This window comes from Pristiophorus japonicus, chromosome 16, assembly GCF_044704955.1.
Source record: "Pristiophorus japonicus isolate sPriJap1 chromosome 16, sPriJap1.hap1, whole genome shotgun sequence".
NCBI lineage: Eukaryota > Metazoa > Chordata > Chondrichthyes > Pristiophoridae > Pristiophorus > Pristiophorus japonicus.
In genome coordinates this window covers 74,697,711-74,723,310 of record NC_091992.1, presented here as the reverse complement: position 1 = coordinate 74,723,310, position 25,600 = coordinate 74,697,711, and the positions used below count along the sequence as shown (strand labels likewise).

Genomic DNA, 25,600 nt, shown 5'->3' with positions numbered 1-25,600 from the left:
AGGAGACCAAAACTGTACACAGTACTCCAGGTGTGGCCTCACCAAGGCCCTGTACAACTGTAGCAACACCTCCCTGCCCCTGTATTCAAATCCCCTCGCTATGAAGGCCAACATGCCATTTGCTTTCTTAACCGCCTGCTGTACCTGCATGCTAACCTTCAATGACTGATGTACCATGACACCCAGGTCTCGCTGCACCTTCCCTTTTCCTAATCTGTCACCATTCAGATAATAGTCTGTCTCTCTGTTTTTACCACCAAAGTGGATAACCTCACATTTATCCACATTATACTTCATCTGCCATGCATTTGCCCACTCACCTAACCTATCGAAGTCACTCTGCAGCCTAATAGCATCCTCCTCGCAGCTCACACTGCCACCCAACTTAGTGTCATCCGCAAATTTGGAGATACTGCATTTAATCCCCTCGTCTAAATCATTAATGTACAATGTAAACAGCTGGGGCCCCAGCACAGAACCTTGCGGCACCCCACTAGTCACTGCCTGCCATTCTGAAAAGTACCCGTTTACTCCTACTCTTTGCTTCCTGTCTGACAACCAGTTCTCAATCACGTCAGCACACTACCCCCAATCCCATGTGCTTTAACTTTGCACATTAATCTCTTGTGTGGGACCTTGTCGAAAGCCTTCTGAAAGTCCAAATATACCACATCAACTGGTTCTCCTTTGTCCACTTTACTGGAAACATCCTAAAAAAATTCCAGAAGATTTGTCAAGCATGATTTCCCTTTCACAAATTCATGCTGACTTGGACCTATCATGTCACCATTTTCCAGATGCACTGCTATGACATCCTTAATAATTGATTCCATCATTTTACCCACTACTGAGGTCAGGCTGACCGGTCTACAATTCCCTGTTTTCTCTCTCCCTCCTTTTTTAAAAAGTGGGGTTACATTGGCTACCCTCCACTCCATAGGAACTGATCCAGAGTCAATGGAATGTTGGCAAATGACTGTCAATGCATCCGCTATTTCCAAGGCCACCTCCTTAAGTACTCTGGGATGCAGTCCATCAGGCCCTGGGGATTTATCGGCCTTCAATCCCATCAATTTCCCCAACACAATTTCCCGACTAATAAAGATTTCCCTCAGTTCCCCCTCCTTACTAGACCCTCTGACCCCTTTTATATCCGGAAGGTTGTTTGTATCCTCCTTAGTGAATACCGAACCAAAGTACTTGTTCAATTGGTCTGCCATTTCTTTGTTCCCAGTTATGACTTCCCCTGATTCTGATGCAGGGGACCTACGTTTGTCTTTACTAACCTTTTTCTCTTTACATACCTATAGAAACTTTTGCAATCCGCCTTAATGTTCCCTGCAAGCTTCTTCTCGTACTCCATTTTCCCTGCCCTAATCAAACCCTTTGTCCTCCTCTGCCGAGTTCTAAATTTCTCCCAGTCCCCAGGTTCGCTGCTATTTCTGGCCAATTTGTATGCCACTTCCTTGGCTTTAATACTATCCCTGATTTCCCTAGGTAGCCACAGTTGAGCCACCTTCCCTTTTTTATTTTTACGCCAGACAGGAATGTACAATTATTGTAATTCATCCATGCGGTCTCTAAATGTCTGCCATTGCCCATCCACAGTCAACCCCCTAAGTATCATTCGCCAATCTATCCTAGCCAATTCACGCCTCATACCTGGCGTAAAGCAGCGCTCCTCCGTGCTGCTCTAGAATATTGCCACTCAAAGTGCTTTCAGGTCTGAGAACTTTCTGATCTCTTTGGTTCAGCACTGTGCTGGGGTGTACATGTACCAACTAAGTGCTGAGAATGTGGAACTTGCAACATGAAGTGGTTGAAGTGGTTACCACAGATGCATTTAAGGGGATACTAGATAAGTACATAAGGGAGAAAGGAATAGAAATATATGTTGATGGATTGAGATGAAGTAAGGTGGGAGAAGGCTTATGTGGAGTATGAACTCCAGCATAGGCTTTTTGGGCCGAATGGCTGTAAATTCTGTGAATTCTGCCATTATGCTGTTGTTTCTTGTTTCAGGTACTTTTCTCTTGATGTTTTTCATACCTGTTATCTACTGCTGCTGTTCCTGCCTTTGCGGCAAGAAAGCTGGCAGAGTGAAGCCAGCATCCCATCTCTAAGTACAGGAATCCTCCGATGGGCATCACACCACACAAGCAGCAATGGATTATCTCGTATTGTGGTGTGCTCTTCACCTTTGTCCTGTCACTTTGTGGCAGCACTGACTTGGAATCACAACTAGGATGGAACAAAACACCTACCCGAGGAACCATCTCCAACGCGGTCGACCCCATTGCGACGGTTTTGTTGGTTGATTGGATATCAAATACCACCCCTAAAGCCCACTGAAAACCCCACACCACATACATTTAAACCGGTGTGTGCATCCATTACCCAATATTTTAAACTCTTCATAGCTATTGAAATCCATCAGAAGGTCAGATACAATGTGACCTTCACTCTCACCTTATTCAAATGCTTCTCACCAAATAGCACAGCTCCTAACAAATGTACCATCTGAGAGGGCACAGCAACATCAATACCAATACCAAACACTGCAATGCCAACAGCAATAACAAATGCACCACACACACTAGAGTCCAGCAACCTCCATCCTAGCCATCCACTAACAGACCCACCTTCACCAAGCCACCCAGCTCTCAGTGGGACTGACTTTTATTTAGGTCAAAGCCTTTAACATGATCACAAACAAGAGGATCCATTAAGGCACTAACTAATTATCTGCAACACTGATGATGACTTATTTCAGTCTGGCAGCATATCCCAGTTACCGTGGCTGCCCCGTATAGTGCCCACTTATGTGCCCATTATTACATTAGGAAAGACAGGAGCAACTCCTGGTCACAGCCTGCAGTTGCTCCTGTCTTTCCTAATGTAATAATTAGCACATGAGTGGGCACTATACGGGCAACCACAACCTGGCTTAGGTCATTCCTATGCCAGCTTTCATTGTAGCTGCTTTTAAATGCCAGCTAACACTACATTTGATATTTATGCCACTGAATGCTACATTACGCCCCTCTGAGCAACGTCAGATCATTCATTGCTACTGTAGAATCCACCACTTTTCCCTGGACTTACAAACAGAGGCTTCAGCCCAGAGCCGGGATACTACTCATTACTTATATTTTACAATTCAAGGTGTCTATTCAAATTGTTGCAAATAAATGAATGGCACGGATCTGCTCACAATGCCAATCTAGTCAATTGATCAGACCATCCCCACATTCGACCCAACTAACTGACCAGTCAGGACTGATCACTAACATCGACTACGAACATGCCCAAGATACGTAGATATTACTGCTGCTTGAGGTCTGTAGAACAGTGGATTGGAGGGATGTGTTGGAAAGACGATGACTACATCACTTTTCTGCTGAAAAACAACCTGCTGAGCAGAAGACACTGCAGGAATAATCTTTCAGGAAAGTCACAAGGTCCCACTTCAAACTCCTGAGGTGGATAAAACCTTTGTTACACAGTCATTCCCTGCGAAAGACGATACAGCCGTCCCAAGTGGCTCACCCCAAAACAATGGAAGCTTTGGGTTAAATTCTGCACTTATAAACTGTTAGCAAACCATGCCATCGATCACAAGAAGGTTTCTATATCTATCCCTGCCCTGCTCCATCGCCACTGGAAAATTTATGATACATTTCCCAAGTGGCCAATCTTCAGTCCTTCATGAGGTCAGACAGTGAAAGTTGGCAAGCAGTCCTGTTATTTGAGAGGAGGGGGGGGGGGGGGGGGGGGAGGGGGAAGGGGGGAAAGAGGGAGGGGAAATCACAGCAGAGCCCAATCTTATCCTTACCAGACATCCACACGCAAATTTTGAAGCAAAGGTCACTAGACTGTGACCAGCAATGGGAGTCCTGTCTGATTTTATTCTCCTCCGAGACACAGGAGCAGTGAGGCCAACTGTAACTCAACACAGCACAGGCCAGGAGTGCACCAACCTCTTACTCACTGGACTAACACAGAAGCTCAAGACACTTGAGACTGAAAATGACATATGAATTAAGGGCTAATTGATTATCTGTGCTTCACGAATGGACAATTAAGGAACAGAAATGGCTTGTCTTTTTTTCATAGTCCACCACATTCCTTAATCTCTCAGAACCACATCCAATTGTCTCTTGAACGCAGTATACTGGGGCTAAAATTGCGGTCGGAGGCTTCCCGCGGGAAATTGCCTCCGACTTGAAACATTTCTATCAATGTACCTGGTGGTCTGGGAGGAGTGTGGGATTCCCGTGGGAAGGCCGTCTCTTCCCACACTGCGGTGCGCGCTCCTGTCCTCCAGGTTCCCGCGGAGATGGTGCAATCACGTGCGAGTGCTCAGCCAATCAGGTACAGTATTCCACAGCTTTCCCATTAATAGCAATGGGAACTCCGTATCTACCAGTTCCCATTGCTATAATGAGAAAAAAAACACCAAACACACTTAACACATAAAAAATAAAAAACACAGCTCACATAATTAAAATTAAAGTTAATATCAGAGAGAAAAAAATCTGAGTTTTTAAAACTTTTTTAAAATTATGATTAAAAATAAATAATGTAGTGGGCAGGGTTTTTAAAAAGTGTGTTTTTTAAATTTAATTTAATTATATTTTTGTATCTTTTTAAACTCTTACGCCTGTAACAGTAGGCTATGTGCCTGCTTTTATCAGGCGCAAGAATTTCGAGGACATTTGCTGGGCAAGATATGGGTAAATCCCGCAATCTTGCCCGTGCAAATGTCCTCGCTCCCGACATGCGTGAGATCTGTAGAGCTTGATGGATCGGAAAAGCCGGTTTTCAGCGCAAGTGCATTGTGTGCTGAGAACCGGCTTTTGCGATGCCTTCCCCGGTCTGTACACACTCCATACGGACCTGGGGATTCCCACGCTATTGTGCTATACAGGTCCTTCCTCTAGTAACTTATTCCACAGCTCTATCACTCTTTAGCTGCACAGGTTCCATCCGACCTCCTTTCTTTTTTTCCCAAACTTCCTCATTTTTAACTTGTCTCTCTTCTGGAATTTGAACCCTTCAACACAGTGAGCAATTTTGTTAATAACCATAATAATCCTGAAAAATTAATTTACTTCAAATCTCCAAAGGAAACCGGCCCAACTCCTCCACAAACTGCATTAATCGAGAGAGAGAGATCTGTGCAAGTAGTGCTGTTTCCCTGAAGGAGAGAGTCCTATACAAGCTGAATGTAAACCAGCGGCCTGGTAAATCATTAAACCACAACAAGCTTTAGTGAGTCATGGAAGTTCGACTCTGCTTGCAGCCTGCTATACGGGACCCGTGCTTCAGGAAGCTACAACTCAATATTTTGACTTGTGAAGGATTTTGCATCGGGCTTGTGCATTGCAAAAGCAGCCTTCTGTGCCCTAGTTTCTAATGTAAAGATGCTTGAATGCTCATCACAGTTGTACAAAAAGTAACTCATTGTTGATAGAATTTAAATCAACTATTCTGATAGACGAAAAGTAAAAACTGCAAAAGGTGGAAATCAGAAATAGAAATATGCAACAGGTCAATCGGTATCTGTAAAGAGAAATGAATGGTGATGTTTTGAGTGTGTACCCTTCATCAGAGAGATCTTAGACATTGCAAACAGACTAATCTTGTGCCTGGATCAAAAAGCTTTGGCTGTGTTGACAAACACTGGGAACGACACTAGCAAGGCTGTATTCATTGCTCAATGGTCTCTCAGAGCCGCCTTGTGCAACATGCCTCACTTCCAACATCTGTCAATATAACCCTGTGCTGTGTGGAAGCTACCCTACCGACCCCAAGCATGTGGAGGAAGCACCTGTGGGGCTTACACCAGTTGGAATGAGTGCAGCACAACCGCCACAGAGCCTCGAAAGTAAACAGTGACCTTTCCCCACCCCCCAGAAGCCTGCATAAGTGCCCCACCACAGCCACACAACCCTGAAACACCACTGTACCAATACACACAACTATATGCACAGAGTTAAGTGTCGCTGTGAGCTCCTGTAAATACTGTTACAACTCAATATACAAGCCCGCAAAGGATTTCAATTTAATAAAATAATAAAAGTAACATTGAATCATTCAAATATAATTAAATGAATGAATCTCCTTGCTGGATTACTTCAGGCGCCCAAGTATCAGGCTAGGATTCCTCAGTGTGTTCAGGCCCCACGGCGCCAGTGCTACCGTTATAAATCCTGCTGTTGCTTAGCAACAGGCAGAAAGTTGGCAGGGCAGCTTTAGTTGCTGCAGCAACTTGCTCAGGTAACAGGAGACACTATTTTACGATTCAAAAAGCCTCTTATTTATGTAACGGAGAGTTTATCGTACAGCTGACATGGAAATTGTAAACACAGCCATCAGGCCCAGCTCCAGCCCATCTCACTCCTATCATTCCTGCACATGACCCAGGCGCTGGCTCCCCAGAGGCAATACTCCCCATACACAGGATCCACACAACTGGAGGCTTTACTGCAGAATGAATCTGAGCGACAGCAGGTACCACGACGATGAAATTAGAGGCACGGCAACTGGAGTAAAAGGTGAAATGCAGTGACATTGGATAGCATTGCTGCTACACATCACAGCCAAACTGAGCACCCATGCTGGAGCCACGCTGATCTGACCAGCAGTCAACTCCAGGGATCAGGACATGTGTCCCCTGCAATTAAAACCCAGCCAGTGAGCATGAAAGGGAGACCGGGGAAAACTCAGAGCGTAATCATTAAGGATGGGAGAGGTACATTAGCTTAGAGGTTAATAAGATACCAGTCTTCCAGAGCCGGAACTGTAAGACTACTTTACAACAACTTATATTTTAAGGAGCGTCTTGAAAGAGGAGAGGTAGAGAGGCGGAGAGGTTTAGGGAGGGAGTTCCAGAGCTTGGGGCGAGGCTACAGAAGACACGGCCACCAAAGGTTGAGCGATTCTAATCAGGGATGATCATGAGGGCAGAATTAGAGGAGCAGAGGTGGGAGGGTGGGGAGGTGCTGGAGATTACAGAGATAGGGAGGGGCGAGGCCATGGAAGGATTTGAAAATAAGGATGAGAATTTTGAAATCAAGGTGCTGCCTAACCGGGAGCCAAAGTAGGTCAGCAATCACATGGGGTTATGGGTGAGCGGGACTTGGTGCGAGTTAGGACACGGGCAACAGAATTTTAGATCACCTCTAGTTTACGTAGGGTAGAATGTGGGAGGCCAGCCAGGAGTGCATTGGAATAGCCAAGTCTAGAGAAAACGAAGGCATGAATTAGGACTTCAGCGGATGAGCTGAGGCAAGGGTGGAGACGGGCGATGTTAGAGGTGGAAATAGGCGGTCTTAGTTATGCTGCGGATGCGGTCAAATATGCGGTCAAACCAAGGTTGCGAACAGTGTGGTTGGGGAGAAGGATGGAGTCAGTGGCGAGGGAACGGAGTTTGAGTTGGGGACCAAAAACAATGGCTTCGATCTCCCCAATATTCAATTGGAAAAAATTTCTGCTCATCCAGAATTGGATGTCGGACAAGCAGTCTGACAATTTAGAGACAGAGGAGGGGATCGAAAGAAGTGGTGGTGAGGTAGAGCTGGGTGTTGTCAGCGTACATGTGGAAACTGACTCTGTGTTTCCTGATGATGTCGCCGAGGGGCAACATGTTGATGAGAAATAGGAGGGGGCCAAGGATAGATCCTTGGGGGACACCAGAGGTAATGATGTGGGGGCGGGAAGAGAAGCCGTTGCAGGTGATTCTCTGGCTACGATTAGATAGATAAGAATGGAACCAGGCGAGTGCAGTCCCACCCAGCTGGATGATGGTGGAGAGGCGTTGGAGAAGGATGGAGTAGTTAACCGTGTCAAAGGCTGCAGACAAGTCGAGAAGGACGAGGAGGGATAGTTTGCCTTTGTCACAGTCACACAGGATGTCATGTGTCACTTTGATGAGAGCCGTTTCGGTACTGTGGCAGGGGCGGAAACCGGATTGGAGGGATTCAAACATGGAATTGCAGGAAAGATGGGCACAGATTTGGGAGGCAACAACATGTTCAAGGACTTTGGAGAGGGAAGGGAGGTTGGAGATGGGGCGATAGTTTGCAAGGACGGAAGGGTCGAGGGTTGGTTTTTTGAGGAGAGGGGTAATGACGGCAGATTTGAGGGAGAGGGGGACAGTACCTGAGGAGAGAGAACCGTTAACAATGTCAGCTAACATGGGAGCCAGAAAAGGAAGTTGGGTGGTCAGCAGTTTGGTGGGAATAGGGTCAAGGGAGCAGGAAGTGGGCCTCATGGACAGGAGGGGTCATGAGGGAAGATTGGAGAGAAACTGGAGAAAGATGAGAGGTCAGGGCTAGGGCAGGGGGGTATCCTTAGAGGAAGTTTGGCCCAGTGGGCTAGGGGAAGGAACCAAAGAGGCAGAGGCAGCTGAATGGATGGTCTCAATCTTAGAGACAAAGGAGACCATGAGCTCCTCGCACTTATTGTCAGAGCCGTGAGGGTGGAGACTGGGAGAGGGGTTTAAAAAGACGGGTCAGCAGTGGAGAATAGAAGCTGGATTTTATCTTTACAATCCAAAATGATTCTGGAATAGAGAGCAGTTTTGTCAGACGAGAGCAGGAACCGATGTTTTTTGTGGTCCAGCCAGATCTGGTGGTGAATGGCTAAACCAGTTGTCCGCCAAATCCGCTCAAGTCTGCGTCCCTTGGACTTAAGGGAGCGAAGATCAGGACTGTGCCGGGGGAATGGCCAGGGCGAAAGAGAGTAATTGTTTGAACAGTGACTAGGGCATCAAAGGTGGTGGTGAGAGTGTGGTTGAGCAGATCGATAGCTGCAGAAAGGTCAGTGAATGGAGGGCCAAAGGATGGACAGTTGGGAATTCATAAGGTGCAGTTGCATTACATCCATAATACAATGTGGCATCTAAAGTTTGACCGAGTGTGATGTCTGAGTTTCTGTAGGGAAAATGTCCTGTAAATTGCCTGAAATATGTTCTCAAATGGAGTTTCAGCTTAAAGGAGTCGGTAGTTAAATTGAATGCCGGGAAATCAAAACCACAACCAAGACAGACTGTATTTAAACAAAACATTGCTCGTCAGTAATAAGGAGGCCAGCATTCAGGACTGTATCAGGGATAGCTTATTTGTGGGGCATAAATATGTCATGCATTATTTGTGTTGCACCCTTTGTCAAAGGAAAGATTGAGAGGTTAGAGAAGTAAAGTGTGATCTGCCATGCTAAAGTATACATTCCTGATTAACCCAAGAGGTTTTCTAGGTCACTGGCATGGCACCAAAAGTGAAACCTTCTGACATGTGCCACCCACATTGGCCAATTGAATGGAAAGGGGGTTTCCTTTGAATTTAAGGTACATAAAAGGGTGATTGGCACATCTCAGTACACCTTCTTTAGTTTTGTTAAGATTCTCAAGATTATTTTTGTTTAGTTAGAAGATTCTCTATCTTCTTCTGTAATCCTCTTTAACTAGCTATGTGGATGGGTACCTTTGCGAATTCAGATCAGCCATGATCTTATTGAATGGCGGAGCAGGCTCAAGGAACCCTATGGCATACTCTTGCTCCCATTTCTTATGTTCTTATGTACCAAGTATATCCAGGACAGAGAGCAGGAGGTTATAGGAGTCACTTTAAGACTATACCAGCCTGTCTTCAGCAGAGATGAGTGTGAAGGTGAGTGTTAAGGCAGCACGCTCAGACACAGTTACTAGTGCACAAGGTACATTCAGCAGAGAATCCAAGTGGAACAGGTAACTCCCCCACTGAAGGGACTCATCAACTTGGGGTTCCAGAAGCTAATGCCACCGTCTCGGGGGAAGATGATCAACTCAACCATGCCGCTCATAAAGACAAGATCATATAAGCTGTGGAAACGTTGCTAACCATCAGCATGTTGACTCTAATCTATCTAATGATTGGCTACCCACATGTTAGCTAGCTAAGAAGGTAATCCCAACTTAAGCTCACCAATTTACAGCAATCTCAGACACTGCTCGTGAATATAATTTAATTATCAACAATGTTTAAGTTTAGGTAGTGATTATGATTTTGAAATCAATAAAAATTGTTGTGCATGCTCCACTGTCAAGACTTTTTTTTGATGGTTTGATAAGAAAGGGTTAATTCATTCATTCAGTAGCTTGTGAGTATCCGAAGTGAAGGCTGGTACGGTGAGTTCACATTCAATCTGAGCTGGGTGATGCCGGACTTCCAGGGAGTCAGACTACGCATCATTGACTCGCAGGCTTAAGCAGGGCCCAAACCGCTCCTTACCGAGCCATCAGGGTAAGGGGGCGGGTTAAGGATTTGTCTGGTTCACTGTAAATTGATTGATAAACTGTTTTGAAATGACAGTACGCATGTACATAATTTTGCTATTCGGATGGAGTTGTGTCAAATTGATCTCATTTAAAGACAATAAATATAATTGCAACAAGTAAATCAGAGGTCAATCAGTTTCATTGTTGTTTGCTCAGGGAGCTTTGCAGATTGAAATATTGCTGTCAGTTTTGTCTTTAACAACCAATCAGCTTTGAGATTTTTGGGTAATTAAGAAATGCCAAATACCTTGAAGCACACTGACCAAATGCTGCTTGCAGGTATCATTAAGCATTGCGCCTGCATATGTTGCACAGGCAGGATTGTATGCATTCAGTCTTCATCTTCAGGTACCTGTGGATCAGAAGTAGCACTCTCGTCCCCAAGTCAGAAGATTGTGGGTTCACGTCCCACTCCAGAAACTTGAGCACAAAATCCAGGCAAACACTCCCAGTGCAGTACTGAGGGAGTGCTGCACTGTTGAAGGTTTCAGATGAGATGTTAAACCTGCCCTCTCAGGTGGATGTAAAAGATCCAATTGCAGTATTTCAAAGAGCAGCATGGGAGTTCTCCCCGGTGTCCTGGCCAATATTTACCCATTAACCAACATCACTAAAAAACAGATAATCTGGTCATTATCTGTAAAACTACAGCATTTTCTTTAATTTTCTTGTCTCATTTTTCTGCTAATAACCGCTTGCAAACTGCTCTTGATCATTTTTAATGACCCATAATACTGTGCGGAGTTAAAAAAATGATTTTCTCATGAGTTTGAACACCTCACAGCTGAAAACAACACTTGTCTGGGAACTGTGCAAAAGAATGTCATGGGGATAAGATGAATGAAAGGTTTATTCATCGAAGAGAGGGTTCCTTTGTCCTCAGAGCCTTGGGAACTGTAAAAAACAGATTATCCAGGAGAAAAGACAATTCAGGAGATAAGAGAATGAAAAGACCTATTAAAAACCTATTCATGGGAAGGATTCGTATATTGTCCAGGAGTTGAGAGAATGATTCATTTCAGGATATTTCTTTTGTTTTAAACTTAAGACAATTACGCACAAATGTTTGGCTTCCATCAAGAAAAATGGTATATAATGGTTGTGACATGTGGGGTCAATGTTGCAGTTCGGAGAAGTGGTAACCTGATCAGTTACTAAGGGAATCAGGGAGTTAATTTCCGATCGCTGATCACGGCTGGAATTAGTCCTGCGTGAGTGTCTTTGCTTTCTATTAATCACATAGGGAAAAGGCAATTTTAACCATTATAAGGGATAGGTTGGTGCGAGCTAATAATTAAGAAATGATTGTGCATTTAATGCTATATTGTACATTGCGTGTATTTCGTTTGATAATTCTAAGTAAAGATAACCTCTGGATTGGGATGGTGAAGAAACATCCTGTGTCTGCATTGTTTTGTCTCAAGTTCAAACTCTTACAGGCTAAAACCTGTTTTTTTTATTAAGATAAATCTTGATTTTGTTAGTGAAAAGAATAAGACAAAAAAATCCTACAGGTTAAAAACCTGTACTTATAAAAGATAAGTCTTACATATCACATTGCTGTTTGCTGTCCCGTCTCCTACCTTACAACAGTGACTATACTTCAAAAGTACTTCATTGGTTGTAAAGCGCTTTGTGAAGTCCTGAGGTCGTGAATGCACTTTAGAAATGCAAGTTCTTTCTTTCCAGTACGGATCCTATTCCAGTGCACACAAACAACCTCGCTATTTTTAGTTCAGACACGGGATGAACACCTCACCCATGCTACAAACATGCCAACTCAATTCAGCAAAGCAGGGTTTACAGGCAGAGCTGGAAAGTGTACTATTGGTGTGGCTGATGTGTTGTGCCAATGGGGACACAGCAACTCCAACTGGTGATGGAATGTGCCAACACACGATGGGACTACCACAGAACAAACAAGTATGCCATCCCTCAGCTTGAACGATTATTGAGATGCCTGCCTGCTCTATTAGCAGATCTAACCCGAAGGGTGAAGCCAAATTAGGCTGTTCCAGTCTATCCATTGAGAGAATGTGTCGAAAGGTTCAACGACTCAGGGCTAACTCATCCAGATTGCATCCAACTGCAACCTGCATTTATATTGCGCCTTTAACATAATAAGACATCACAAGGCGGTTCACAGAAGCTTTATCAGACAAAATTTGACACCGAGGCACACAAGGAGATATTAGGACAGGTTGGTCAAAGAGGTAAGTTTTAAGAAGCATCTTAAAAGGAGTAAAGAGAAGCGGAGAGGTTTACCAAGGCAATTCCAAACTTAGGGTCAAGACAGTTGAAGGCACGGCTGCCAATAGCGGAGCAACGAAAATCGGGGAGGCGCAAGAGTCCAGAATTAGGGGAGCGCAGAGATCTTGGAACATTGTAGGGCTGGAGTCGGTTACAGAGATAGGGAGGGGCGAGGCCATGGAGGATTTAAATACAACAATGAGAATTTTAAAATCGAGGCTTTGCCGGTTCTGGAGCCAATGTAGTTCAGCGAGCACAGGAGTGATGGGTGAATGGGACTTGGTGTGAGTTAGGATACAGGCAGCGGAACTTTCAGATGAGCTGAAATTTACAGACGGTGCAAGGTAGGAGGCTGGTTGGGAGAGCATGGGGATAGTCGAGTCTGGAGGTAACAAAGGCATGGATGAGAGTTTGAGCAGATGATGAGCGGTGGCAGGGTCGCAGACAGGCAACGTTACGGAGGTGGAAGGAACCCCTTGAGACCCTGTCCGATTCACCAAAGGACAAAGAGTAGGCTCATCGATTCATCCAAAACAAACTGAGTGAGGACAAGAGCAGCATTCTCTGCACTGCCTGACGAACCATCAAAAATGAACACAAGAACGTAAGAAATCGGAGCTGGAGTGGGTCATTTGGCTCTTTGAGCCTGCTCTGCCATTCAACAAGATCATGGCTGATCTTCTGCCTTAGCTCGACCTTCCCCCACTATTGCCATATCCCTGGATTCCCTCCGTTCCCAAAAAGTTATCAACCTCTGCCTTGAATATACTCAAGGACTGAGCATACACAGCTCTCTGGGATAGAGATTTCCAAAAGTTCACAACCCTTTGAGTGAAGATATTTCTCATCTCAGTCCTAAATACCGACCCTTTATTTTGAGACTGTGACCCTGTGTTCTGGATTCCCCAGCCAGGAGAAACATCTTCTCAGCATTAACCCTGTCAAGCCCCTTAAGAATTTTATATATTCAATGACCCAGCCTCCACAGCTACGGCAGAGAATTCCATAGATTTACAACCCGCTGAGAGAAGAAATTCCTCCTCATCTCAGTTTGAAATGGGCGGCCCCTTATTCTGAGACTATGTCCCCTAGTTTTAGTTTCCCCTATGAGTGGAAATATCCTTTCTGCATCCATCTTTTCGAGCCCCCTCATTATCTTATACGTTTCAACAAGATCACCTCTCATTCTTCTGAACTCCAATGAGTATAGGCCCAACCTATCTTCATAAGTTATCCACCTGATCTCTAGAATCAACCTAGTGAACCTTCTCTGAACAGCCTCCAATGCAAGTATATCCTTCCTTAAATACGGAGACCAAAACTGTACACAGTACTCCAGGTGTGGCCTCACCAATACCCTGTATAGTTGTAGCAGGACCTCTCTGCTTTTATACTCCATCCCCTTTGCAATAAAGGCCAAGATTCCATTGGCCTTCCTGATCACTTGCTGTACCTGCATACTAACTTTTTGTGTTTCATGCACAAGGACCCCAAGATTCCTCTGTACTGCAGCACTTTACAATTTTTCTCCATTTAAATTATAATTTGCTTTTCTATTTTTTCTGCCAAAGTGGATAACCTCATATTTTCCCACATTATACTCCATCTGCCAGATTTTTGCCCACTCACTTATCCAGTCTATATCCCTTTGCAGATTTTTTGTGTCCTCCTCACAATTTGCTTTCCCACCCATCCGTGTATCATCAGCAAACTTGGCTACATTACACTCGGTCCCTTCATCCAAGTCATTAATATAGATTGTAAATAGTTGAGGACCCAGCACCGATCCCTGCGGCACCCCACTTGTTACTGTTTGCCAACTGGAAAATGACCCATTTATTCCAACTCTCTGTTTTCTGTTAGTTAGCCAATCCTCTATCCATGCTAATATATTACCCCCAACCCCGTGAGTTTTTATCTTGTGCAGTAACCTTTTATGTGGCACCTTATCGAATGCCTTCTGGAAATCCAAATACACCAAATCCACTGGTTCCCCATTATCCACCCTGTTCGTTACGTCCTCAAAGAACGGCAGCAAATTTGTCAAACATGATTTCCTTTTCATAAAACCATGCTGACTCTGCTTGGTTGAATTATGCTTTTCCAAATGTCCCACTACTGCTTCCTTAATAATGGACTCCAGCATTTTCCCAATGACAGATGTTAGGCTAACTGGTCTATAGTTTCCTGCTTTTTGACTGCCTCCTTTTTTAAATAGGGGCGTTACATTTGCAGTTTTCCAATCCGCTGGGACCGCCCCAGAATCCAGGGAATTTTGGTAGATTACAACCAATGCATCCACTATCTCTGCAAGCCACCTCTTTTAAGACCATAGGATGCAAACTATCAGGTCCAGGGGACTTGTCCGCCTTTAGTCCCATTATTTTACCGAGTACTACTTCATTAGTGATAGTGATTGTATTAAGTTCCTCCCTCCCTATAACCCCTTGATTATCCACTATCGGGATGTTTTTAGTATCTTCTAACGTGAAGACCGATGCAAAATATTTGTTCAACATCTCTGCCATTTCCCTGTTCATTATTAATTCCCCAGACTCATCCTCTAGGGTTTACTTTTGTCACTCTTTTCCTTTATATGTACCTGTAGAAACTCTTACTATCTGTTTTTATATTACATGCTAGTTTACTTTCATAATCTATCTTTCCTCTCCATTTTTTTTTAGTCGTTCTTAGCTGGTTTTTAAAAGTTTCCCTTTGCCTCCCACTGGTCTTGGCCACATTGTATGCCCTTGTTTTCAATTTGATACCCTCCCTTTTTTCGTTAGTTAGCCACGGATGGTTATCCCTTCTCTTACAGTCTTTCCTTCTCATTGGAATATATTTATGGTGTGAGTTATGAACTATCTCCTTAAATGTCTGCCACTGCTCACCAACCGTCCCATTCTTTAGACTATTTTCCCAGTCCACTTTAGCCAACTCTGCCCTCATATCTTTGTAGTCTCCTTTATTTAAGCTTAGGACACTGGTTTGAGAACCAACTTTCTCACCTTTCAACTGAATTTGAAATTCAACCATATTATGATCACTCATTCCGAGAGGATCCTTTACTACGAGGTCATTTATTAATCCTGCCTCATTACACAATACCAGATCTAAGATAGCCTGCTCCCTGGTTGGTTCCGCAACATACTGTTCAAAGAAACTATCCCAGATACACTCTATGAACTTTTCCTCAAGGCTGCCTTGGCCAATTTGCTTTGTCCAATCAATATGAAGGTACTGGGAGAGGGTGTACAGTCAGCTTCAGAACTCTATCCGAGGCTTCAGATTGTAACCGTACAAGACATGATGGGAAGGGTGAGACAGGTTTAATTTTGGTTATGGTAGTGGTGTTGGGGGGGGGGGGGGGGTGGGGGATGTCTGCAAACTGCCAACACAAGTGGAACGGCAAAATGACTTTGCAAAACCAAGCCTTGCAGAAAGCTGCACGCTGTTTGCCCTGCCTGTGGAACTCTCCCAGACAGTGCTATGGCCTAAAGCCCTGTCCTTTGCCAGTTTGAACACAATCACTTACTAAGGGCTGCCGGAGCATGAATTCAACTATGGGAAACTTAGGCTGGCCAGTTGGAACTCCACTTAAAATAAAACTTTATCACGCTGTCTCCCACTCTAACTCGCTCCCAATCCCCGGCCCCAGCCCCAGCCCTCAGATGATGGAACTTGCTTCCCCCAACAAACTCCACCCTTTCAAAACCCAGCCTGGCATCACTGAACCACCATTACTCGATTTACCCCGTCTTCTCTCCTACTCTTTCCAACCCTGCTAGTGTCCTGAATGGTAGACCTCATCCCTTCACCAGCGTTTCTTGTAAACTGTCAGCCCTTGGGCAGCACTCTCCGAGTCAGAATGTTGTGGGTTCAAGTCCCACTCCAGAGTCTTGAACACCAAATCTAGGCTGACACTCCAGTGCAGTACTGAGGGAGTGCTGCACTGTCGGAGTCGCTGTCTTTCGAAAGAGATGTTAAACCGAGGCCCTGTCTGCTCTCTCAGTTGGACGTATTGGAAGAAGAGCAGTTGTGCGCTCCACAGTGCCTTGGCTAATATTTATCCCTCAATCAACATCACTGAAACAAATGATCGGGTCATTATCCCATTGCGCTTTGTGAGACCTTGCTGCGCAAATTGGCTGTCGCATTTTCCTACAAGTGACAACACTTCAAAAAGTTCTTTGTTGGCTATAAAGAAATGTGGGAATCCTGAGCTTGTGAAAAGCGCTGTATAAATGCAAGTCTTTCTTTCTCAATGAAGAGTAGGGAGTACAATTCAGCATAAAGGTCCTGTGCTTCAAAAGGGTTAAATGTCGTGCCAGTGTTAGTTGCCTCCACCCGTGTTTACATCCTCTAATAATATAAGAAAGTCACAGATAAGGGAGTGGGTCAGAGCCAGGCGGGGCTGAGGGCTATATACAATTTTTCAGGTGCAGCGACATCAGGTTAATATTTAACCCCAAACAAACCCGCAAAGACTCGGGTAAAAGCACAAGCACCAGAATCATCGAGTTTACAAGAGAAGAGACTTGTTGAGGAGCAGCAGACATTTGAGAGTGACCGAACAACTTCAGGTAAAGGCAGGTTATCCTGTACAGGGGTATTACTCATAATGTGGTCAAGGGTTATAAGCAGAGTTAGACAAACTTTCAGCCAGAACTTTCCCAGATGAGCGCAAGCTAAAATTGCTTTGACTTTCAGTGTGTTGAAGCAGATAGAGAGGGGCTTACTACACGGGTGTTGGGAGGTTTCTCAACAAGTCGATTCCAATTTTAACGGCGAGCGTTTTGCAAGTCAACTTTTGCCTCGAGGGGCGAACAGTCTCTCGGGGATGAACTGTGTGACCCAGGAACCGTGACTGCACACAGGCAGTCACGCCGCGCGCCCCCGACAGGGCGACGCCGTCACGCCCCCGACGGGGCGACGCCCTCGCACCGTGCGGCCCCGATAGGGCGACGCCGTCACACCGCGCGCTCCTGACGGGCTGATGCTGTCATGCCGCGCGCCCCTGACAGGGTGACGCCCTCACCCACATTTCAGACAATGACACGCTCAGTTTATTGCGATCATCCACCTGTGCGCTCCACTACATGAATCCTGTCACGTTTGAAGGACAGTGCAAATAAACTTAGATACATACCAGGAAGTAAAAACACTTTAGCCCCAGGATGGGGCCGCCACTGACTGCGAGCCTCCCAGAGCCATCCCTGCCCAGAGCCAGACCTCACTCTCATGAGCCCGGCACCCTGCCCCATGCCCGCTCCCCTCACTCCACGCCGCCCAATGCTCCAGTATCTCTCACTGTTCCTTTCCCTGTCTCTCTCTCTCTCTACCCCGCAGCATGGTGACGGAGCAACCGTCGCTCGTGGACCTGGGAGTGGAGCACGAGGTCAGGAGTCAGATGATGAATGACGACTGGGCTCTGGGGGGTCTGGTGGTCATTGCCACCTTCGTCGCCATGTTTCTGATTCTCATCTCATTCGCCGTCACTTACGGATTCTGTTCAAGGCCGAGGTCGCCAGCCAGGTCCAAATAAAGACGCGGAAAGGAGTGGCAGCAACAAACTCTGGCAACAGGAACCACAGCAACCCGACCCCGGCAACAACCCGACCCCGGCATCAGGAACCACGGCAACCCGACCCGATCCCGGCAACAGGAACCCCAACAACTGGAATCATAGAATTATAGAAATTTACAGCACGGAAGGAGGCCATTTCGGTCCATCGTGTCCGCACCGGCCGACAAAGAGCAATCCGGCCTAATCCCACTTTCCAGCTCTTAGTCCGTAGCCCTGTAGGTTACAGCACCAAGTGCACATCCAAGTACTGTTTAAATGTGGCGAGGGTTTCTGCCTCTACCACCCTTTCAGGCAGTGAGTTCCAGACTCCCACCACCCTCTGGGTGAAGAAATTTCCCCTCAAATCCCCTCTAAACCTCCTACCAATTAGTTTAAACCTATGCCCCCTGGTTGTTGACCCCTCTCCTAAGGGAAATAGGTCCTTCCTATCCATTATCTCGGCCCCTCATAATTTTATACACCTCAATTAAATCTCCCCTTCGCCTCCAATGTTCCAAAGAAAACAATCCCAGTCTATCCAATCTTTCCTCATAGCTAAAATTCTCCAGGCCAGGCAACATCCTCGTAAATCTCCCCTATACCCGAAAACTTTTATACAGTTCCAAGTATAACCTCACTGCTCTTGTATTCTATGCCTCGGCTAATAAAGGCAAGTATTCTGTATGCCTTCTTAACCATCTTATCTACCTGGCCTGCTACCTTCAGGGATCTGTGGACATGCACTCCAAGGTCCCTTTGTTCCTCTACACTTCTCAGTGTCCTACCATTTAATGTATATTCCGTTGTCTTGTTGCCCTCCTCAAGTGTGTTACCTCACACTTCACCGGATTGAATTCCATTTGCCACTGTTCTGTCCACCTGACCAGTTCATTGATATCTTCCTGAAGACCACAGCTTTCTTCTTCATCATCAACCACACAGCCAATTTTAGTATCATCTGCAAACTTCTTAATCATACTCCCTATATTCAAGTCTAAATCATTGCTATACATCACAAAAAGCCCTGCGGAACCCCACTGGATACAGCCTTCCAGTCACAAAACCACCCATCAACCATTACCCTTTGCTTCCTGCCTGAGCCAATTTTGGATCCAATTTTCCACTTTGCCCTGGATCCCATGAACTTTTACTTTCGTGACCAGTCTGCCATGTGGGACCTTATCAAAAGCCTTGCTAAAATCCATATACACTACATGGTACGCCCTACCCTCATCGACCCTCCTTGTTACCTCCTCACAAAATTCAATCAAGTTAGTCAGACACGACATTCCCTTAACAAATCCATGCTGACTGTCTTTGATTAATCCGTGTCTATCGAAATGAAGATTTATCCTGTCACTTCAATAATTTTCCCACCATCGAGGTTAAGCTGACTGGCCTGTAATTACTCAGTCTATCCCTTTCTCCCTTTTTAAACAAAGGTACCATGTTAGCAGTCCTCCAGTACCACACCTGTAGCCAGAGAGGATTGGAAAATGATGGTCAGAGCCTCTGCTATTTCCTCTTTTGCTTCTCTTAACAGCCTGGGATACATTTCATCCGGGCCTGGGTATTTATCCACTTTCAAAGCTGCTAAACCCCTTAATACCTCCTCTCTATGTTTATTTCATCTAATATTTCACACTCCTCCTCTCTGACTGCAATGTCTGCATTGCCCCTCTCTTTTGTGAAAACAGACACAAAATATTGATAAAGAACCATACCCACGTCTTCCGCCTCCAAACACAGATTACTTTCATGGTCTCTAATAGGCCCCACTCTTTCTTTAGTTAGCCTCTTGTTCTTAATGTATTTATAAAACATCTTTGGGTTTTCCTTGATTTCACTTGCCAACATTTTTTCATGCTCTATCTTTGCTTTCCTAATTTATTTGTTTAATTGCACCCCTACACTTCCTTTACTCCGAGAGTTTCTGCAGTATTGAGCCCTCGGTATCTGTCATAAGCCTCCCTTTTTTTATTTATCTTACCCTGTATGTCCCTTGACATCCAGGGGGCTCTAGATTTTAGTTCCACCCTTTTTCTTTAAGGGAACAAGCTTGCTCTGAACTCTCCGGATCTCCTCCTTGAATGCCTCCCACTGCTCTGACACTGATTTACCTTCAAGTAGCTGTTTCCAGTCCACGTTGGCTAAATCATCTCTCAGCTTATTAAAATTGGCTTTTCCCCAATTGAGAACTTTTAGTCCTGGTTTATCCTTGTCCTTTTCCATAACTACCCTAAATCTAACTGAATTATGATCACTAGCATCTAAATGCTCTCCCAGTGATACCCCTTCCACCTGCCCAGCTTTATTCCCTAAAACTAAGTCCAGAAACGGCCCCCTCCTGTGTTGGGCTTGCTACATACTGGCTAAAAAAGTTCTCCTGAATGCATTTTAGGAATTCTGCACCCTCTATATCCTTCACATTCATTTTATCCCAGTTAATGTTAGGGTAGTTGAAATCCCCTATTACTGCCCCATAGTTTTTGCACTTCTCACAAATTTGCCTACATATTTGCTCTTCTATCTCCCTCTGACTGTTTGGGGGTTGGCACTAGCAAACGCCACCCCACTTTTTAATTTCTCCTAGCTCCCTAAAATCTGCCTGCAGGACTTCATCCCTCCTTCTACCTACGTCATTAGTCCCGATATGGACCAAGACCTCTGGAATCCCAACAACCAAATCTGGCAACGGAAACCAAACACCTACAAGAGGTAGGAAACAGCATCTCCTGAACACCCCGAGCTAGACACTGCCTGGCGGAACGAGGGAGACTGCTCGGCACTGGCTCTCACCTCCTGCACTGCACAGGAGACACTGCTGTAAATCCGTCCCACAGTTTATGTATTTACAATATACACCTGGAAAAATACACGGCTTTCCATCAACATATTTATCGACCCACGCAGCGCTTCTATGTAAGCTGGGCTGTGGTACAGACTGCATTATACATTAAAATCGCTCGATGAATTGCACAAGTGGCCAAAATCTGCAGAGTTCTCATTTGCACACATTGGAAGGGGGTTTTGGGATTGAAAAAGGAATGAGCTTTGGTCGGGTATAAATCCACCTTATAAAAGCAGCTCCACCTCGGCTAACAGCTCTGCTAACAAACGCCGCCCTGCCCATTGCCAGCTTGGGCAGTCTGGATCGAACTGTTTGCTAATTGGTATATGGTCTCCAATCTCGACTACAGACACAGCACCCACTGCCGGGTCCAGGTACCCTCCTCTACCCGTCCAAACCCAACACCCGCCTCCTCCCTATTTTAAATGTCAATCCTTTTTTCATTACTTTCACTCCCATCCTGCCCAGTACTGACTCCCAGCCCCCACCCTCAGTACATTCTGGAACTTGTCCCTGAAGCCAACCCAGACCGGTGGGATGAAATTCTCCCTGTTCCCTCCACTGGCCCTGGTGATTACTGGACCACACTGTGCCAGGTCACAGTGTCACAGTTAAATGGCCATACGGCTATCAGCCTGGGATGGCCATATTATAGCTGGCTGAAGGGTCAGCTTGGTTAGTGTCAACACAGCTCCCAGTGGACATGAAGACCACAGCACAGAACTTGAGCACAAATGGGTTTGAGGCCAACCATGCGAGGCAGACCAGCTCCCTCAGCAGATTAACAATCGGTTGCTGTTGCTTGTTTTCTCTTCCCCTTTGTGAGAGGCTGATATACACTGTACATTTTTATCAATGTTCCATGCCCCGATGCACATGGTGGGTGTAACTGGTCAGTCCCCTGTAGTGTATACATAGCCATTTATGAAAATTAATTATATGCCCTCCATGAAATTCCAACCTGCGACTCACTTCTGGAATTAACCAATTGCATAAAAAAATACCCGAACCCCTCGATTAGATTCCAGCCTGTAACTCACTTCCGGGTATCCATTATTCTATATATAAACCCCCCGAACCCCTCGATTAGATTCTGGTCTCTAACTCACTTCGAGTATCTGTTATTCTATATATAAATCACCCAAGCCCCTCAATTAGATTCCAGCCCGTGACTCACTCCCAGGTATCCTTATCTGTTATTAAGGGAAGAAATGCAGGACCACAGGAAATGGATGCACTTACCCTGGCTGCTCACAGAAGGAAACCAGAGTCTCAAACCCCACCATGGAGGCTTTGTCGGAGCTTTTTACTGAGCCTCTTTTACTCTGCAAAAAACACAGGAAAATAATTAGAGTAAAACACACAGAGGAGAGCACACAGGTTCTCAATACAGTCAGAAAACACGTAGCCAAATAATGCATACAGGAGCATCGCTGAAGAGATGGCCATAGAACGACCAGAGGTGGGGTGTGCGAGACAAGCAAGAATGAGTGCGAAGTGCCCCAGAGTGAACAGGCAGTAAAGGCACATCAGCAAAGGGTAAGGATGAACTGGACACAGGGGTAGAAGAGAGCCTGGAGAGCCAAGATGGGGAGTGAGGGAGCAGGTGACAGCCGGTGGGACGTGAGAGAGCAGGATGAAGAATTGCAGAGAGAATATATGGGTGCTTTGGAATGAAAGCAAGAGATTAAGGGCAAGCAAAAAGGGTAGGCATGGGACAGCACGAGGAAAGCAAGAGTGAGGAGAATCCGAATAGGCAAATACAAGGGGAAGATGAGACAGAATAGTGGGGTGTCAATCTGAAAGGTTGACACTTCTGTAGCGAGCTCTGGTGACCCAGTACCTGGGTCTGGGCGATCTCCTTCCTGATCAGGAAGTTGATGTTGTCTCGGTCGATCCTGGAGTAGTAGATTCGGCAGAATGAGGGCTTTCCATCTCTGCCTGCTCGACCAGATTCTTGGTAATAAGCGGCCATCGACTTTGCGATATTCCAATGGGCAACAAACCTGCAGAGATTCAGAGATAGTTGGTAACTAGAAACACCCAGGAAGCAACGAATGACTTGCATTTATATAGCCCCTTTCACGACCATTGAAAATCCCAAAGTGCTTTACCAGCACTCAGGCAGCCGGTAACCAGAGACACCCAGTGTCCAGAGACCCGGTAACCAGAAACACCCAGTGCCCAGAGACCCAGTAACCAGAAACACCCAGTGCCCAGAGACCCAGTAACCAGAAACACCCAGTGCCCAGAGACCCAGTAACCAGAAACACCCAGTGCCCAGAGACCAGAAACACCCAGTGCCCAGAGACCCAGTAACCGGAAACACCCAGTGCCCAGAGACCCAGTAACCAGAAACACCCAGTGCCCAGAGACCCAGTAACCAGAAACACCCAGTGCCCAGAGACCCAGTAACCAGAAACACCCAGTGCCCAGAGACCAGAAACACCCAGTGCCCAGAGACCCAGTAACCGGAAACACCCAGTACCCAGAGACCCAGTAACCAGAAACACCCAGTGCCCAGAGACCCAGTAACCAGAAACACCCAGTGCCCAGAGACCCAGTAACCAGAAACACCCAGAGACCAGAAACACCCAGTGCCCAGAGACCCAGTAACCGGAAACACCCAGTACCCAGAGACCCAGTAACCAGAAACACCCAGTGCCCAGAGACCCAGTAACCAGAAACACCCAGTGCCCAGAGACCCGGTAACCAGAAACACCCAGTGCCCAGAGACCCGGTAACCAGAAACACCCAGTGCCCAGAGACCCGGTAACCGGAAACACCCAGTGCCCAGAGACCAGAAACACCCAGTGCCCAGAGACCCGGTAACCAGAAACACCCAGTGCCCAGAGACCAGAAACACCCAGTGCCCAGAGACCCAGTAACCAGAAACACCCAGTGCCCAGAGACCCAGTAACCAGAAACACCCAGTGCCCAGAGACCCGGTAACCGGAAACACCCAGTGCCCAGAGACCCAGTAACCAGAAACACCCAGTGCCCAGAGACCCGGTAACCAGAAACACGGTAACCAGAAACACCCAGTGCCCAGAAACCAGAAACACCCAGTGCCCAGAGACCAGAAACACCCAGTGCCCAGAGACCCAGTAACCAGAAACAGCTAGCACTCAGACAGCTGGTAACCAGGATGTTATGCTAAACCTGTATAAAACACTGGTATGGCCCCAGCTGGAGTATTGTGTCCAATTCTGGGCACCACACTTTAGGAAGGATGTCAAGGCCTTGGAGAGGGTGCCGAGGAGATTTACTAGAGTGGTACCATGCATGCGGGACTTCAGTTACATGGAGAGACTGGGGAAGTTCTCCTTACAGAAGTTTAAGGGGAATTTTAATAGAGATAGACATCATGAGGGGTTTTACATTACAACTGTGACTACACTTCAAAAGTACATTATAAGTTGCAAAGTGCTTTGGGATGTCCAGAGAGCATGAAATGCACTGTATATGAATGCAATTCTTTTTTTGATAAAGTAAAGAAAAACTGTTTCTACTGGCGGAAGGGCCGGTAACCAGATAACACAGATTTAAGAAAATTGGCAAAATAACCAGAGAGGAGAATTTATTTTTAACGGAGCAAGTTGTTGAGATCTGGAATGCACTGCATGAAAGGGTGGTGGAAGTAGAGTTTATAATAAATTCCAAATGCAAATTGGATATAAACTGGAAAAAGAAAAATTTGCAAAGCTATGGGGAAAGAACAGGGGAGTGGGACTAATTGGATCGCTCTTTCAAAGAGCCGGCAGTCACGATGGGCCGAATGGCCTCCTCTTGTGCTGTAAGATTCTATGATGAGCCAGTGCCCACAGAAGGCTGGTGACCATCTTCGTGTCTCAGAGAAAGCTGGCAATGGGTCACACCCACTACATGCATGGTCGGTAACCAGCACCAATCTGCACTCGGACATGCTAGTGACCAGCTGGGAACACCAGTTGCCCTCGGGCCAACGTTATCACCAGCCAGGTGCTGCTGCTGCGGCCGTCCCTGGGCTGCACACAGCTGGCCCCTCGCTCCTCAGTATCCCCATGGTGCAAAAGCACAGTTCATGACGTGACTCAACCAGCTCTGACCTCACGAAGTTGCACACGTTACATGAACCGCAGCCTGGGTCATCTTTTGTAAAACCATTAATCATTCCTCGTGGAGAGCTGGTAACTACTTGCTCTACCTGCATACTAAGCTTTTGTGGGTCGCCCCGACCTGCGTGAGAACACCACCGCAGGTCAGGGTTATAAATAGAGCTGGAGCGCCAGGCCCTGGAACATCGTGGCGAAGGTGCGGCGAATGAGGGTACGGGGCCCAGAAGAGCCGAGGGCACAGGGGCAGCACGGGCCAGCCCACACTGCGATATGTCTGCGCACTCGGTCCGTGCAGCAGAGCAGGTCCTCCAGTCATCTTGGTTCAACCCTTGCCACTGGATAAAGGCCAATCTCTGTCAAGCCCGTGTGGTGGCTGGTGTGCAACGGTCACCATGCGTTAAAAAAATCCACGCACAGGCATCTTCCACCCTTCAACTGGAGTTCAGGACTGGAACATCGGGTCTTTCATTGAAACATCTGTTAACTTGTGGAAGCAAGTTATCCTCGTTCAAGGG

General features: G+C 46.1%; 1 protein-coding gene across 6 annotated transcripts in view; it reads right to left on the bottom strand.

Annotated features, from left to right (window-relative positions):
* Positions 1-25,600, bottom strand: part of recql5 (RecQ helicase-like 5) — a 120,463-nt gene that overhangs the window by 49,230 nt on the left and 45,633 nt on the right. For all 6 annotated transcript variants that reach the window (XR_011587294.1, XM_070857452.1, XM_070857453.1 and 3 more), the window contains 2 exons: positions 22,832-22,994; positions 22,231-22,313 (listed from right to left, as the gene is read on the bottom strand). Coding sequence is in view for 5 of the 6 variants with exons in the window: in XM_070857452.1 (XP_070713553.1) it covers positions 22,231-22,313; positions 22,832-22,994 (246 nt within the window). In the remaining variant the exon portion in view is untranslated. The remainder of the gene's footprint in view (positions 1-22,230; positions 22,314-22,831; positions 22,995-25,600) is intronic.